We start from the raw sequence: 17,355 nt of genomic DNA, 5'->3' as shown, positions 1-17,355 counted from the left end.
CTGGTTTGGATTAGAATTTTGGAAGATTTAGGCAATATTTATTTTTAATGTTCAAGAAATATAACATTTTTGTTAAAGTACCATATCCTAGAACAGGTTCTGGCTGTCCTATCATAGAAGTGGAGGAAGGGCAGTAGGAAAATACTGGACTTGGAGTTGGAGGTCCTAGATTTACAGCCTCTAATGTGACCTTGGGAGAGTCATTTAACACGTCTGACTGCATTTCCCCCAGATGCATGATAACGGAGTGAAAACCCTGGCATGCCACAGGCGAGGTGGAGGGAGTGCCGTTGATAAGGGGGTGCACTGTCTCGAGAGAATTTTAAAACAAATAATAAAACCAATCAAAAGTCAGTCTGCTTGTTTTATTATCACCACGTGCTGACAATTCTAAAGAACATTAGTGATAAAATCTCCCTACTCTTGGTTGCCGCGGGAGAAGAATACACATTTCATGGTGTGCTTCATTCAAGTAGAAGAGATGTGTGTGGCATGTTACAAAATGCTATAAAATGTCACTTTTAAACAATGTATGTATCTTTTTTCAAATTAATGTGACTTGTGAAATTTGAAGAGAAAATAGTGATTCTATTTTTATTTTTTTTAAAAAAGTACAGTAAATCTCCCACATCTATAGAAATTTTCTTGGTCATATTAAGTTAGTGATAGTGTCATTTTTGGGAGGTAAGTGATTTCTTTACTACAAAATTTTAAAGAGAATGAGTGGAAAACATCTTAACTGTTTTTGTGTAATGGTGAAATCAAGAACATTAACTTTATAGCCTTCATTTTGATCAGGAAATTCAACCACAGACCTAATAACTGGGTCTATACAGACTTGCTGGATGACAAAGCCAGTTAAAATGAATTAATTACTTCAGTTTCTGTATGCTCAGAAAAAAAATACTATTACTTACCTCACAAAAGAGTCTACTGAATATTGAGAGCATCACATGTTGAATAATTTTTAATACTTTATTTCATAATGACTGATGATCAAATTTTATTTTTAACAAGCTCACAATTAACTAGCAAGAATGCCAATAATTAACATTTCTTTCATGTTTTAAATCTACCCGGCACGTTGCTGGGAGAGTATGAGACTCACCCCACTGTAGTGATTCATTGATTGACATCTACTGTGTATTTCAGTAATGCAATAAACAAAGTCTCTTTTATAAGAGCATTAAAGATATATTGAAAGTCTAATTATTGGTTGGTCCTCTCACGTCAGTTTATGAGGCTTCAGGTACCTGGGTGTGGGAGCTGGGCTTTGCAGCACAGAGAATATCCTGGCAGCAGCTATAATATCATCAACCCAAGGAAGCTGATCCACCCACTTGCTTCCAGGCTCTTTATGCTAAGTGTTGAGTACCTTATCATAATCCATCTCCCTCACATGCTGCTCAGAGAAGAGGGCATTATTTTATTCAAACCTGGAAGACTAAAAAACTGAACTTGTTATGAGGGCTACAATTCAAGCTATTATTCAAAGAGCATTTAAAACAAAATTATAGTAATTACCATAGAATAATATTTTAAAAGTAACAAGAACTAAGGTTTTAATTTTACCTATGTTAATAACTAGAAAAATATTCTGAATTTTTGGCATTTTGTATGCTAGACATATTTACATGAATATACATGTGTAAATATGAGGTATAATGACATAATTAGCCACTGCATACTATTAGAAAGAATGGAAGTTGGCTTACATGTACAATTTGGATATAGTTTTCCACATGATTCAGAGAAAAATTACTTATAGATAATTACTGCTTTAAAAAGAAAGCCCTTAAAAGTCATAGAAGTCACTTGAGAAGAAATCCATCCCTCAGCGGGTCGTCGTCTTCTACTGTGAAACTTGCTGTACCTGTGTAATGGGCTTGTCCGGATACTTCCACTATAACAGCTTTAAAATCACCACATTTTGCTTCCTGAAAAAAGATGAAAGGAGTATAATATCAAAATACTTCACTCATACTGTATGTGGCCTAAAAGTCATAATCTTTATCATTTTAAAGAAAACCCAAGAGTTAATCCTATAGGCAATGGAACGTTTTTAAGGAGAGTGACCTGATCAGATTTGTGTTTTAGATAAGCTTAGCTGTAAAGTGGGGGACAAATTGGAAAGGAGAGAGACTAGACACAGAAAACTGTTGAGGGGTTGAATTCATTGATTAAATCTAGAGTCACTAGGGTAGTTTTTAGTGAGGATGGAGAAGAACAAAATAGAACTGTAGAATTGATAGGCCTGGAAATTGATGTGTGTGGGAGGTGAGGAATAGGAAGAAGTTAGATATGACCATAGTTTCTAGCTTGGAAGTGAAGCTAGTGCTACCATTAACCAAGGTGGGGAATGCGACAGGAGGAGCACTTTTAGGAAGGAAGGAAGAACTTTTTAATAAGTTGAGTTTGAGATATCCCTAGGACGCTCCTTTCGAGATGAGTTTAGTGGACGGTGGGGAATACGAGTGTTTGAGTCCGGAGAGGCACAGGGTGGGCAACTAGGGAGGGAGGTTTGGGAGTCATCAGCAGCAGGTGGTTAGAGTCGAAGCTTTAGAAGTGGGTGAAATTGCCCAGTGGCACGAATTGCAGATGAGATGAGAAGGGAGCTAAGGATAAACTGCTAGGAACCCCTAAATGGAAGGACAGAGAAAGGAAGCAGGGCAGGGAAAGAGATGGAGAAGATACCATCAGAGAGCCTGGAAGAGCCCAGACAGAGAGTAAGGAGTGTGGTACCAAGGAAGATGTTCTGATAAGTATGCTTAATAACTAAAAAGAAATAACTCCAATTCTTAACTACAGAGTACCTTTTTGTTTTCTAATTTTTACAAATGAGAATAACTGAAGCTTAGGGTAAAATGTCAATTATTAGGTAGGGTACAGTAATTTTATTATCTTTTTATAAAGCTGCTATAATATAAAGCCTCACTGGAAACCTGCTTTGTCTAATAGCAATATAGTAGTGCTTAACAGTGTAGGGTCTGCTCGGAGAGACCCACGTTCGTAGCCCGGCTCCACAACTCACTAACTGACCTCTGGCAAATTACCTCAACTCTCTCATTCTCCACGTCATCATCTGTTAAAAAAAGGATAATGACAGTACTGACCTCCTAAGAGTCCTGTGAGGATTAAATGAGATGGTATGTACAGAGTGTTCAGCTTGGAAATTGACACATAGTGAAGCAGCAACAAATGTTGTAGACGATTGTTTTATCTCCAATCTCAGATCAAAGATAACATATTCCAGATTTTTGCATATAACAGAAATGGTTTGGTATCTCATAAGATCATTGTATTATATAGGAATCTCGAACTTAAAGAAAACTCAATATTTAGAAAAACCAAACTTTAGAAACAGCTATGTTAGGATATAAAAGTCTTTGTTAGGATAGATTGTTTGCTATGTTAAAGAGCTCTTTATGAGTAAATTCATTTACTAACTGTAGATTAATCACCTTGTAGTAGATCTCATTTACTACTGTGCGTAGATTCATTAGTTATCTCTGTTAGCATGTTTAAAATTTGGTTCCATTACAAAAATTCTACTTTCCACAACTCTGCATGACTTTTCACATCCTATTATATAAAATAAACACTCCTATAGAATAAAAACAAAATCCAAACCCTAATTTAGTGGTTCTCAAATGTTTTGGTCTCAGGACCCCTTTATACCTTATGATCTGAGGACTCCAAAGAGTTTTTGTTTACGTAGGTTATATCTATCAATATTTACTATATTGGGAATTAAAGATATCTGTTCATTAATTCATTTGAAAAATAAAAAACCCATTACACATTAACATAAACAACATATTTTTGTGAAAATAACTATATTTGCCCAAATGAAAAAATATAATGAGAAAAAGGGCATTGTTTTACATTTTTGCAAACCTCTTTAATGTCTGTTTTTACGGAAGAAGCTAGATTCTCACATCTGCTTCTGCATGCAGTCAGTTCGGATATCACACATCATGTGGCCGGCCGAGGACTCCACTGGACACTCATGAGAGAATTAAAGTGAAAAGCAAATAATGTCTTACTACTACTATGAATATAGTTTTGACCTTGTGGACCCATGGAAAGGACCTTGGGGACCCCGAGGGCTTCCCAAACCACACTTTGAGAACCAATATCCTAGTTGAACAGAAGTTTTTATAGGCCTGCTTTAAAATTCTCTTCTGAGAACTAAGTGAAGAAACTTATCTAATACCCAACTTAGTCTCAAAACTAACACATTTACAAATGAGAAGCTGTGTGTGTCACTCACCCTCACAGCCTTCCCTGTGAAGACTGAGCCAGTTGCACTGCTTTTAAAGGCTCTGGTCTGGTTCAGTTCTAGAAGCCCTTTGTGATACTGTAAGGCAATTCGGGCTGTCACTCCTGAGCCAGTAGGACTTCTGTCAACCTGTTTCAGAATAAGTGAAGGTGAGAGTGTTCACAGTGTTTTAGATCCACATTACCTGGCTTTTGTGCTAAACATTAGTTTTAATACCTGTTCATCTGCAAACACACAGATGTTGGTAGTTGGTTCCTCAGTATAAGTATCTCTTCCATCTGTTAATATAGTTCCATATAGAAAGGCAAGGTCTTCACTTTCAGGATGATTAATTTTAAACTGCAAATAACAAAAAAATTATCCACCACATGTAAAATAAATATTTGGATTCAAATAATGTAGCTGGGGCACTCAGACATAACTTTTCAATCTTTATCATTATTAAAATACCTTTCAGGTCAATGCACTAAACACTAGAAATTAAGTCTTTGTCTAGATGAATAAACATAGTTTTATTGGAAGTTATGATTCTTATCATACTTTGAATCCCTTCTAAGGAAGTTGCCCTGCACACACATAGCCTCTACTAAAGGAAGAGTCCTCTTTTATACACATACCCTTTGAAGCACTGACCCCAGGATGCTCAACTCCCGGGCGGGTCATGGCTGCTTAAACAGGAGGGGCTAAGGCAATCATATGCGCACCCTCAGGAGGTTGAAGGGGACAATGTGGAGAAATCAGGCAATGAGTATCTAGAGCTGAAGTTAATACCATTGATAGAGACAGGAGTCTGAGAGGCTATGAGCAAGCAAAAGTTATAAGGATGTAGAAGCTGTTAGGTAAGAGAAACGACTGGATGAAAAAAAAGGTCTGTTGTAAAGAATGAAGTCAGTTGGTACCGAGAAAAGCAGCAGATACACCCAGGGAGGAGCAGACACGGGCAGGGAAGCTAAGTCACGTCAGCGGTACAGCAGGGTCAGGCCCAAATGCCCAGTGCTTCCTGTCTTCTGCGGAGGTCTGGCTGGTTAACTTTTCCTGGATTTCCGTAATGTCTGATGGTTTGACCAAGACTACTGTGATCTTACTTCCACGTGTATCCTCACAGTTAGCACATTCCACCGTCACTTACCTGTCATTTAAAGCAGGTGAATAGATTTGGATTCTTAAAATCCAAAGAGCCCATCTATAATCCAGTTAAAGAGGCCTGCATACTGGATCTTTGTTCTCCGTGCCCTTACAGTCCCTCCGCCCACCTCTCCTGTAGCACCATTACAACATCGACTGTTCACAGGTGTGCTTCCCCAACCAGACTGAGCGCCTAGAAAGGGGCGTTTGTTTTTCCTTTGGGTCTCCAGCATCTAGCATGGTGTCTGACATACAATAAATTCTTGGTAAATGTTTGTTAAAAGAATGAATGAATGAAGGTGAATTTATGTTTATTAACTTCAGCCCCCAAAACGGCCTTTCCCTAAATCCGTGTGAGCAGTACAAATGGTCAGCAGTTCCCAAAGTGGTTCTGCTGCCCGACTCATCCCTAACAGAACTTGTTCTCATGTTTTTCTCAGAATCCCTCCTCCTGCAAAGTCCACCTTTGCCACCTTGCTAAGAAGTTCAAGCTTTAATGAGAAGTTCAAAATTACTCCTTTTATTAAGAAAACTATTCCTTTTCCTCTTGATTTCATTGAAAATAAGGTGAAATTATTTTATGCCAAATTGTTATCTCAAACTATTAGCTGTCTGCTTAATGAACAGAAAACTGATACCAATTCAGAGCTTCTGAAGTTACTATGATAAAATAATTCTGCATATTGGTATTGACAGTCCTGGAAAAATGATAATTTAGAACAGGGGTATAGTATATAGTTTCATTTTAAGTTATAAATTATGTTAAATTAAACCTAAGGTACATTAAATAGGCCCATAAATTATTATTAGTACAAGTAGATTAGATATTATCTTTCACAAGTTATTTTTTACTTAGAATAATTAAATTCTCATATGCTAAAACATTCAAATACTGTATATGAGTTTTATTTATAGGTTCCAATTTCAAGGTAAAATGGCAGGCTTGTGCTAGAAATGAAAGAATATTCTAGACTTGTTTATTATCTAAACTGATTTTATTAGAATAGTTTTCCCAAGCCAAAAGTAGAGTTATTTGAGAAGGTAAGTAACTTTTTAGCAATATAAGAAAAATTCACTAATTAGGAATTACTGTTCTCTGTGAAATAAGAGAAAATCTGATCAGATATTATGGAATCTATTTTGTAAGCTATATTTTACATTCATTATTTTTGCAGAATGACCATGTATAGCAAAGCATATGCATTTCAGATTAGTGGAATACTATATGATACATTTACTATATGTTTAAATAACTACAAATTATATTGTATATATATGTATTATTAAAGTTAACAATAGTTACTGAACATTTATTACAGGCTAGACACTATTCTAAGTCCTTTACATGTATTGACTTATTTCATTCTTACAACACACTATGAAGCAGGTATTTCATAATTTCCATTTTACAGATAGGAAAACTGAGACACATGGAGGTTATGTAACGTGTTTAAGGTTACAAAAGTTACAAATGGCAAAGCTAGAACTCCTAGGTAGTCTTGCTCTAGAGCCTAAGATTCAAACCAGTACCCTATTCTTCATACTACTACTAATTTAAATATATAGATATGTAATTTTCTGTATAGATGTGTAATTTAGATTCCCCCCATGCCACCGAGGGAGGCATTTATTATGATGGCAGCAGTTGTACTGACCTGAACTTTCACTGCCTCCGTCACTGCACTCGCTGCATCCACCAGGTCCCTTGTCTTTGAAGAACAAACATCGAGTCCTAACTTTTCGGCACTAACAAACGCATAAAATGCGCCACCGTACGCAATGTCCACCACCACCTTTCCATGACCAGGAACGTCCACCAGGACATCTAAAAAAGATGTGTTTGAAAATAAGTTTGTTTTTAGTATTTTAGCAATAAAGTTCACAGCATTTTTAACATGTGTATTTCTGGCGGGGGGGGGGGTGCTTCTTCCTATCATAAAAAGGAATGAAACAAAAAATCCATCTTCAGAACGAGTAAGCATTAGGTAAATAATGGCAGACCTTTAGCTAAGTGCATCTTTCTATTTTTGATTTGATGTTTGCATTTTATACAACATTTGAATGCCATGTTTTCCCTAAATTATACCTACGTATTTGTTAACTACTCCGAGGATCTTTTCTAGGAGACATCATAGAGGCAGAGAGAAAGGGAAAAACCCTGGGGCATCAACATGGGAAAACTATGAAGGAAAATGTCGGTCCCCTCTTGCGCTACTAGGGATGGTTTAAATAGCAAGAATTTTGGATCCCAGTCACAAATTGTTTTTCTTCAGCTGTAATGTCAAAACAAAATGGAAAAAAAGAGAGAAATTTTTCTATATACTTATTCATCTATATATGTTCATCTCATTAAAGGGTCCTGCAGGCAAATACTCAGAATAAAGCCATTGTAGAATCGCTGACCTCTACATGATCATTTTGCATCAGGGTTTTTATTTGAGTATTTTAAGTCCCCGACATACCCAGTTTCACCCAAAGGTCAGTTGCTTGAAATCCTGAATTTGTATTTCCAAAGGAATGGGGCTGGATGATACTTTGGGATATTGAAACTGTTTTATCCCTTCTTGCATTTTCTTCTCTTCCTCCTCCCCAACTCAAGTGGGCTTGGTGATCACTCTCCCGGGGAGGCATATGGCCGGGGAGAAAGCAGGTCTTTCTCTTTTTGTTTTATGGAAACCTAAGCTATCAGGGAAAGAGACTTGTTGGCAAAGGAGTGTCCTGAAGGGAGAATATCTCTCCTAATGAATAGAGAAATTCCTCTGGACTGAGAAAAGAGGCCGAAGGTCCTGAGTGCAGAGGACCTGTGCTGACTTGCCCACAGCACGGGCGGGGAGGCTATGGGATATGACAGAGGAGGGGGAGGCAGGGGACAGGGGCAGAGGCCACATGCACTGTGCAAGCTGAGGACCAAAAGGCCCTCCTCTCCAAGGCCCTGGCACTTTTGAGAAGCCTTTGCTCATACATATATGAGGAAAGCGGACAGCCCATGGAGGGATGTGGCTAAGTCAACTAACACAGCAGAGTGGGGTCTCAAATTCAGGAATTAAGTTGTGAAAAATAAAATATTTCTTGTATTCCTGAGTTTGCACCCTGAGTCAGACAAAGATCCAGTATGCTATCAGTTACAGGGGGTCCACAGGGCCCTTTTAACGTGTGATGGGTCAATCGAAATAGTGAAACATGCCTGTGGAACTTAAGAGCAAAAGTGAATCAAAAATGCCTTTATCTTGATGCTGGTGCAACATGAGAAGCAGGTTTAATGAAAGGAGAAGGAGGAAGCAGATGGAAATGCGGGACCGCTGGAGTGTGGAAAGCTATGTGTGGCTTTGGTGTCCTCATGTGTGAAATGAAACTGCTATTCACCCGGAAAGGACTGTTTTGAGAATTCCATTTGATAATGTGGGGCCTGCTTGGCACAGCTTAGGAATACAATCTATATCAGTATTAAAGCCAAAAGTTTAATTTCCAGTGGGAATAGGGCTCTTAGGAGGACAAGATATTTACATTCACCAATCAGCATAGTCTTCTCCAAATTTCACTTAGTTACTCATTCACAAATATTCATTGATTACCTCCTGTTCTTGCACTTGAACACAGGGAACAAACCTGGGGAGTTTCCCTTTTAGCTGGGGGGAGTGGAAGTGAACTCTGCAATCATCTGGGGTGGGAGCTATTGTCATCCTCATCTTAAGATGACATTGAGGCATGGAACCCCTTTCACGAGCTCACCGAGATGGGGAGGGGCAGAGCAGTGGTCTTGAACACTATCAGGCCACCTTTCATGCATTTTTCAAAGTAGAGAATTTAGGATTTCATTTTCTTAATGACTCAAAGTGGCCGTGAATGCCCACTGATTACTGCACAGTCACACAGGGTGCTCTCGGGGACTACTGTGTTTGAGGGGCTGGTTGCCCCTGCCCCAACCAACCCTGGACTATGAGGCAGCTGGTGAACCTGCTGCCCGCGGTCACTTCCCACAAAATTGAGTGCTTCTCCTCTGCTGCTGTGGTGGCATTGGGGGAAATCGAGTAGCCAGACTAGTTAAACTGTTGAGGTCTCTTAGGTACAATCTGAAACAGAAACTCCTGTCTCCCTCAGGTGCCCTCCCAATCCCATGTGACACTGTCCTCTCCTAAAGGGAAAGCGGCATCAATTTCCCCAGTGGCATTCTTCATCGGCGTGTGTGTCTCAGCTGCCTGAGGTTGCTCTAAGACTACTGCATCACTCATAATCCGGCTAATCTGAAACCCAAATCCTGGAAGAGGATCAAGATCAAACAGAATGACTGACTGGCTTGAAGACATTGAAGAAAAGGGGTGATAACCCTATTCCTGCATTGACTAAAGCAGCTCCCAGCTCACATCCAGTCAGACCACTAGAGCATCCTCTCTGACAGAATTCAGCCCTTTGGAGGGATCTCCCTCTTTGTAAGGACTGTAGTTAGAGACACCCAGTTTAGATGACATACAGGCTCTGTACTAGAAACCCACGGAAAACTCTGACAGGCTCTGCACGTCTAGAGAACTCTAGCAACTCGATATATTCTGCAGTCTTTCTGTCTCTAGGAATATAGTTTTTAAAATTCTAAGTACCTTGCATACTTTCATTTAATCCTCACAAAAAAAATCCAATGAGAGAACAAATTAAGAAACGGGCACAGAGACGCTCAGTGATTTGACTAAGGTTGCACAGCTTTAAGGGGTTGTCAATATTTGAACCCAGGCAATATCTGTTCCTCTTATTAAACACGAGCGGCAACATCCATATCTTTACGATTTATAAATTGCTTAATTTATTCATTCTCATTTAATTCTTCCCCCAAAAGTGGGGAAGGCACTTTTTTTACAGATGAGTTTTAGTAACGGGTCAGGGGGTAAGGTGTCTAGCAAGCGTATTCTGAGCCAGCCCGGAACTCCAGTACATTGGCTGTTCTTTGCTCTTTCCTTCACCCTAGCGAACTTTGCTTTATCCAACCGTGAAATCCCTAGGAATGCCTGATGGTGGGGAAGGAGGCGATGAGTAAGGGAAACACGGAATTCTGTACTCCTCACGGATCTCCCAAGACCACAGGCGGATAGATGTGTGGGATAATCCAATTGCACACCACACAAATCCGCAAGGCTAACAAGCTGACACGCATTTGTAGTGATTTAGAGTTAACTGCAAAGGCTCGTGGGGTGGGTCAGCCGCGCCGCGTGGGTCCCGGCCCGGAGCGACAGCTAGTGTAGGCAGTTGCGTGGGAGGGTCCCGCCGGTTACCTGTGGCCAGCGCGAAGGCCGGGACGCTGTGGAAGCGCACCGGGCCCCGGCTGCGGCCGCCCTCGCACTCCACGAAGGCGGCCACCAGCCCGCACGGGCAGTGCAGGTTGACGCGGGCCTCGCGGGCCCCGGCCGGGGGCGCCGGCACCAGCCCGAAGTCGAGCGCGAAGCGGCCCAGTGCCAGCACGGCGTGGCCGCACATGGAGCTGTAGCCCTCGTTGTGCAGGAACAGGACGCCCAGGTGCGCGTCCGGCAGCTCGCTCGGCACCAGCACGGCCCCGTACATGTCCCGGTGCCCCCGGGGCTCGAACATGAGCCGGCGCCGCACGTGGTCCAGGTGCTGGCGCATGTAGCGCCGCTTGGCCAGCAGCGTGGGGCCGACCAGCTCCGGACACCCCGCCAGCACGACGCGCAGGGGCTCGCCGCCCGTGTGCATGTCCACCACCGCCAGCGCCGGAGTCCCCGGGTCGTGCGGGGGCAGCCGGGGCACCACCAGCGCGCTCTCCATTGTCTGCGTCCGGGAACCCGACCCCGGCTCCGCAGCGCGCGCCTGGAGCCTCAGGCCCACCGCGGACTCCGCGCCAGAGGGACAGGCGGCGTGGCCGCCTCGGGGGCGGGGCCAACGAGCCCAGACCAGGAAGGGCGTTGGGGGCGTGGCTTCGGGACCGTCGCCCGGGTTACCAGGGGGCGGAGCCGCCCAGGGCTGTGGCCCGGATGTCCGGGCGCTGCGGCCGGGTCGGCTGATCCCGGAGCTTCTCCAGGGAAACCCGCAAGCGGCCAATGGGTGAGTGTTCGCGGAGGCCTCGGGAGGCGTTTGTCTTAGTCCCTGCTTTTTCCCACGCTGCCGGCGGGGGTGGGGCTTGGCCCCTGCGGGCGGCCTCCGGGTAGCGGCGCATCCTCTCCCGGTGCTCCCCGCCGCCCTCGGCCGGGCCCGGACTCCTCCCGGGATCCGGGTGTTCTCGGCTCCTGACAGGCTGCAGAGGGGGGACGTGCTGCGGAAAGGGCCAGGCCTTTGTTGTTGTCAAGTCCGAAATGTGACTTCAGTCCCTTTGTTTCAGTCCTTTTGTTTAACATTCATGAGGGGTGACTTCAAAATTGAAAGCGCGGGTGTTAGTAAGTGCAGAAAAACAGTAGAGGAAGCAGAAGCTATTTGCTTCGTAACTGTTGTCTCCTGTCTCAGCCTCTAAACGTAAGTTTATAGGGCCCTTCACAAAGGAGCAACACGGTTGCCAAAAAGTACATGTGAAAATTTTAGCCTTCGTTTACTAAAAGAAATGAAAGGGGAGAGTGAGGCGACACTGGGAGCCAGGGTTTTGTTGAGTCGAGGATAAGCTGTTGGTTTCAGAGGGACTGGTGTTCAGGCCTTGGATTTTGAGAAACTTTAGATTATTTACATTCAAATGTATTCATTAAGCATCTACTAGATACAAAGTCCCTGTAGAAGAAGCTTCCAGTCCTTTAACCTCTGCCTTCTCAAAACATCTGAAACTGTTCATTTCCATCTGTTAGTTTAGAACATTGTGATTTCAATTGGTTTAAAAATAAGTGTGGAATAAGGTAAAGAAGCCCATGGATTTAAAAAAAAAGTCAGAAATTTGATAAAAGTGAAAATATTAAACTTGAGGCATTTTGGTCAGTGCTGTTTCTATTTTTTCTCAGCAACACAAGGAGAAAGGAATCAAAAATCTACTTGAATTTGAAAGGAGAAAGGACATTGTGGACCAGGCAGTCTTTAGATTGTGAATTCATAAAGAATTTGGGAAACGATTGTTCAAAAATAGTCATAAAAAGCATAATTTCCCATGTTAATTCACATCTGACCGCAGTTGTTTTGAGTTTATTGCACACGAGGCTGTAGGTTCTTTGAGGGCAGGGACTCTGTCCTGTTCCTCTGTGGATCTTGAGCAGTCCCTAACCAGTGCAGTCTGACACTTAATGCATGTTTATTGAATGAATGAATCAGCGAATGAACGGAATCAGGTGTCACCGATGGAAAAAATTCCTTCAATAGCTTCTCCCTGTTGATGAGATCAGAGACAGTTTGCAGGCCTGGAGTTTTTTGGTGAACTAGAGCTGCTTTTTATTTTCCCCAAGCCTTGAGATCAGGGGGTTGATTCTAAGATATTGGTCAGAAGCCCAGTGACAGCCTTGGTGAAATTTTCACCTGTCCTCTACAAAAATGAAAAGAGTTAGGACAATGTAATAAGCTTCTTATAAAGTTGATTTTATTTACTTTAAAGGCCTGCCCTTTATTCTGAAGTTATGTCCTTTCTGGTATTAAAATGTGTTCTATTATGAACGAAGATGATAGATTGTGTGTGCATGTGCGTGTACACTTGATGTCCTGACTGGGCAAAATAAAAGGTGGCACTCCTCTATTAGTCTTCTAATTAAAAAACAATGGAAATTCGGGGCCAGCCCAGTGATGTAGTGGTTAAGTTCATCACGTTCCGCTTTGGCGGCCTGGGGTTTGTGGGTTCAGATCCCAGGTGTGGACCTACACACTGCTCATCAAGCCATGCTGTGGTGGTGTCCCATATATAAAGCAGAGGAAGATTGGCACAGGTGTTAGCTCAGGGCCAGTCTTCCTCACCTCAAAAAAAAAAAAAAATCCACAATGGAAATTCAAAAGTGTAGAGCATCTAATCAAGGGGAGTGGCTGGCTGGAGCCATTGGAGACGTACCAGGTCAGGCTTTGAGTCCTGCGGATAGATCCTGCTCTGCTGCTTGAGGACCCTGATCATAAGAAACAGTATTAACAACAAGGTTCCAGTATAATTTTCTGCAGTGCCCCGTGTAAAGGGAAAAATTTAAATACCTTAAGACTTTTGTCTAATAGATATTTTTTTTAATTGAAACTGTTGAGATATTTCTGACAAGTGCTTCAGCTGTTATTGTACTATTTTTTATAATCACAAAAGATGTTACTGTACTGGCATTTGTTTTTAAAAAGCTGTCGATATTCAACCAGCATGCCTTGGACTTTATTGTGGGAAGACCCTGTTATTTAAAAATGGCTCAACGGAAATATATGGAGAATGTGGGGTAAGTCTTAAGATCTGTATGTTATTTCATTTGTCAGATGTTTTTCCTTTTGAAATATTTGCACATGTATAATATCTCTTTTCTTCAATATGCTCAATTTATTAAAGAATATGGAGGTATTAGTAAAATCTTTGTGTTTTCATATTCATTGTCTATAATACAGTTTTTGACAGTCACAGTTAAGTATTTTTAAAAACATGTTATCATTTTATAGTAATTTCTAATTACTTTTTAATAATATAGTACAGTGACTTGGACAGTAAGTTAACATTATAACTCTAGAACATTTCTCTGCAATTATTATTTTTTTTTTTTAATTTTGAAACAAGATTTTATTTATTTTTACTTTAATTTTTTGTTTATTGCAGTAACGTTGGTTTATAACATTGTAAAAATTTCAGGTGTACATCATTGTACTTCTATTTCTGCATGGACTACATCATGTTCACCACCAAAATACTAATTACAACCCATCACCACACACATGTACTGAATTATCCCTTTCACCCTCCTCCCTCCCCCCTTCCCCTCTGGTAACCACCAATCCAATCTCTGTCCCTATGTGTTTGTTTATTGTTGTTATTATCTACTACTTAATGAAGGAAATCATACGGTATTTGACCTTCTCCCTCTGACTTATTTCACTTTGCATTATACCCTCAATGTCCATCCATGTTGTCACAAATGGCTGGATTTCATCGTTTCTTATGGCTGAGTAGTATTCCATTGTGTATATATACCACAGCTTCTTTATCCATTCGTCCCTTGATGGGCACTTAGGTTGCTTCCAAGTCTTGGCTATCGTGAATAAGGCTGCAATGAACACAGGGGTGCATGTACCTTTACAAATTGGTGTTTTCAAGTTCTTTGGATAAATACCCAACAGTGGAATAGCTGGATCATATGGTAGTTCTATCCTTGATTTTTTGAGGAATCTCCATACTGTTTTCCATAGTGGCTGCACCAGTTTGCACTCCCACCAGCAGTGTATGAGAGTTCCCTTCTCTCCACATCCTCTCCAACACATGTTGTTTCCTGTCTTGTTAATTATAGCCATTCTGACGGGCGTGAGGTGATATCTCATTGTAGTTTTGATTTGCATTTCCCTGATAGTGATTTTGAACATCTTTTCATGTGTCTGTTGGCCATCTGTATATCTTCTTTGGAGAAATGTCTGTTCAGGTCTTTTGCCCATTTTTAATTGGGTTGGTAGTTTTTGTTGTTGAGATGCATGAGTTCTTTATATATTTTGGAGATTAAGCCCTTATCAGATGTATGGTTTGCAAATATCTTCTCCCAATTGTTAGGTTGTCTTTTCGTTTTGTTGATGGTTTCCTTTGCTGTGCAGAAGCTTTTTAGTTTGATGTAGTCCCATTTGTTTATTTTTTCTATTGTTTCTCTTGCCTGGTCAGATGTGGTGTTTGAAAAGATGTTGCTAAGACCGATGTCGAAGAGCGTACTGCCTATGTTTTCTTCTAGAACTTTCACAGTTTCAGGTCTTACATTCAAGTCTTTAATCCATTTGGAGTTAATTTTTGTGTATGGTGTAAGGTAAGGGTCTACTTTCATTTTTTTGCATATGGCTATCCAGTTTTCCCAACACCATTTGTTGAAGAGACTTTCTTTTCCCCAATCTATGTTCTTGGCTCCTTTGTCAAAGATTAGCTGTCCATAGATGTGTGGGTTTATTTTGGGGCTTTCGATTCTATTCCATTGATCTGTGTGTCTGTTTTTGTGCCAGTACCATGCTGTTTTGGTTACTATAGCTTTGTAGTATATTTTGAAATCAGGGAGTGTGATACCTCCAGCTTTGTTCTTTTTTCTCAGGATTCCTTTAGCTATTCGGGGTCTTCTGCTGTTCCATATAAATTTTAGGATTCTTTGTTCTATTTCTGTGAAAAATGTTGTTGGAACTTTGATAGGGATTGCATTGAATCTATAGATGGCTTTAGGAAGTATGGACATCTTAACTATGTTAATTCTTCCAATCCAAGAGCACGGAATATCTTTCCATTTCTTTGTGTCTTCTTCAATTTCTTTCAGAAATGTTTTATAGTTTTCGATTGTACAGCTCTTTCACCTCTTTGGTTAAGTTTATTCCTAGGTATTTTATTCTTTTTGTTGCAATTGTAAATGGGATGGTATTCTTAATTTCTCTTTCTGCTACTTCGTTGTTGGTGTACAGAAATGCAACTGATTTTTGTATGTTGATTTTGTATCCTGCAACTTTACCATATTCGTTTATTACTTCTAAAAGTTTTCTGGTGGATTCTTTAGGGTTTTCTCTATATAAAATCATGTCATCTGCAAATAGTGACAGTTTCACTTCTTCCTTTCCAATTTGGATCCCTTTTATTTCTTTCTCTTGCCTGATTGCTCTGGCTAGGACTTCCAATACTATGTTAAATAGGAGTGGTGACAGTGGGCATCCTTGTCTGGTTCCTGTTCTTAGAGGGATGGCTTTCAGTTTTTCACCATTGAGGATGATATTAGCTGTGGGTTTCTCATATATGGTCTTTATTATGTTGAGATACTTTCCTTCTATACCCATTTTATTCAGAGTTTTTATCATAAATGGATGCTGGATCTTGTCAAATGCTTTCTCGTCTATTGAGATGATCATGTGATTTTTGTTCTTCATTTTATTAATGTGGTGTATTACGTTGATTGATTTGCGAATGGTAAACCATCCCTGCATACCTGGAATAAATCCCACTTGATCATGGTGTATAATCTTTTAACGTATTGTTGTATGCGATTTGCTAGTATTTTGTTGAGGATTTTCGCATCGATGTTCATCAGTGATATTGGCCTGTAATTTTCTTTTTGTGTTGTCCTTGTCTGGTTTTGGTATCAGGGTAATGTCAGCTTCGTAGAATGAGTTAGGAGCTTCCCCCTCCTCAATTTTTGGAAGAGTTTGAGAAGGATAGGTATTAAGTCTTCTTTGAATGTTTGGTAGAATTCAGCAGGGAAGCCGTCTGGTCCTGGACTTTTATTTTTGGGGAGGTTTGTGATTACTGTTTCTATCTCCTTACTGGTGATTGGTCTATTCAAATTCTCTACTTCTTCTTGATCCAGTTTTGGAAGGTTGTATGATTCTAAGAATTTATCCATTTCTTCCAGATTGTCGAATTGGTTGGCATATAGTTTTTCATAGTATTCTCTTATAATCTTTTGTATTTCTGAGGTGTCTGTTGTAACCTCTCCTCTTTCATTTCTGATTTTACTTATTTGTGCCTTCTCTTTTTTTTTCTTGGTGAGTCTAGCTAAAGGTTTGTCTATTTTGTTGATCTTTTCAAAGAACCAGCTCTTGGTTTTATTAATTTTTCTATTGTTTTTGGTCTCTATTTCATTTATTTCTGCTCTGATTTTTATTATTTCCCTTCTTCTACTGATTTTGGGCTTGGTTTGTTCTTCTTTTTCCAGTTCCTTTAGGTGCATTGTTAGATTGTTTATTTGAGATTTTTCTTGTTTGTTGAGATAGGCCTGTATCGCTATAAACTTCCCTCTTAGAACCGCTTTTGCTGTATCCCATAAATTCTGGCATGACGTATTTTCATTTTCATTTGTCTCCAGGTATTTTTTGATTTCTTCTTTGATTTCTTCGTTAACCCAGTCGTTGTTCAGTAGCATTTTGTTTAATCT

At 40.5% G+C, this 17,355-nt stretch overlaps 2 protein-coding genes across 4 annotated transcripts in view; one reads left to right on the top strand and one right to left on the bottom strand.

The window, feature by feature from the left end:
• Nucleotides 1–352: 352 nt before the first annotated feature.
• L3HYPDH (trans-L-3-hydroxyproline dehydratase) lies at nt 353–11,265 on the bottom strand. Its single transcript, XM_004426205.2, has 5 exons — nt 10,666–11,265; nt 7,063–7,232; nt 4,499–4,621; nt 4,274–4,411; nt 353–1,937 (listed from the first exon to the last, which is right to left on the bottom strand). Exons 1-5 carry the CDS (start codon nt 11,171–11,173, stop codon nt 1,812–1,814), a joined length of 1,065 nt encoding a protein of 354 aa, XP_004426262.1. The 5' UTR covers nt 11,174–11,265; the 3' UTR covers nt 353–1,811.
• A 94-nt stretch (nt 11,266–11,359) lies between these two features.
• JKAMP (JNK1/MAPK8 associated membrane protein) overlaps nt 11,360–17,355 on the top strand; it is a 29,171-nt gene continuing 23,175 nt past the window's right edge. The window contains exons 1-2 of one of the 3 annotated variants that reach the window (XM_014784278.2): nt 11,360–11,449; nt 13,619–13,710. In XM_014784278.2, coding sequence (XP_014639764.1) covers nt 11,446–11,449; nt 13,619–13,710 — 96 coding nt within the window. In that variant the 5' untranslated portion in view covers nt 11,360–11,445. The remainder of the gene's footprint in view (nt 11,450–13,618; nt 13,711–17,355) is intronic. The other 2 variants (XM_004426206.3, XM_087448427.1) reach the window with 2 other exon arrangements.

The sequence above is a fragment of the Ceratotherium simum genome, chromosome 24 (genome assembly GCF_057802395.1).
Source record: "Ceratotherium simum simum isolate JZ-2026a chromosome 24, ASM5780239v1, whole genome shotgun sequence".
NCBI lineage: Eukaryota > Metazoa > Chordata > Mammalia > Perissodactyla > Rhinocerotidae > Ceratotherium > Ceratotherium simum.
This window is presented reverse-complemented; position numbering and strand designations above follow the sequence as displayed.

What these genes read in the sequence shown, in the direction of transcription:
- L3HYPDH (XM_004426205.2), bottom strand. Translation starts at nt 11,173, where the DNA reads ATGGAGAGCGCGCTGGTGGTGCCCCGGCTGCCCCCGCACGACCCGGGG. An exon ending in GGCCTTCGCGCTGGCCACAG is followed by an intron (nt 7,233 to 10,665) that starts GTAACCGGCGGG and finishes CATCTTTTTTAG; the next exon opens with ATGTCCTGGTGGACGTTCCT. An exon ending in TCACAGGGAAGGCTGTGAGG is followed by an intron (nt 1,938 to 4,273) that starts GTGAGTGACACA and finishes ATCTTTTTTCAG; the next exon opens with GAAGCAAAATGTGGTGATTT.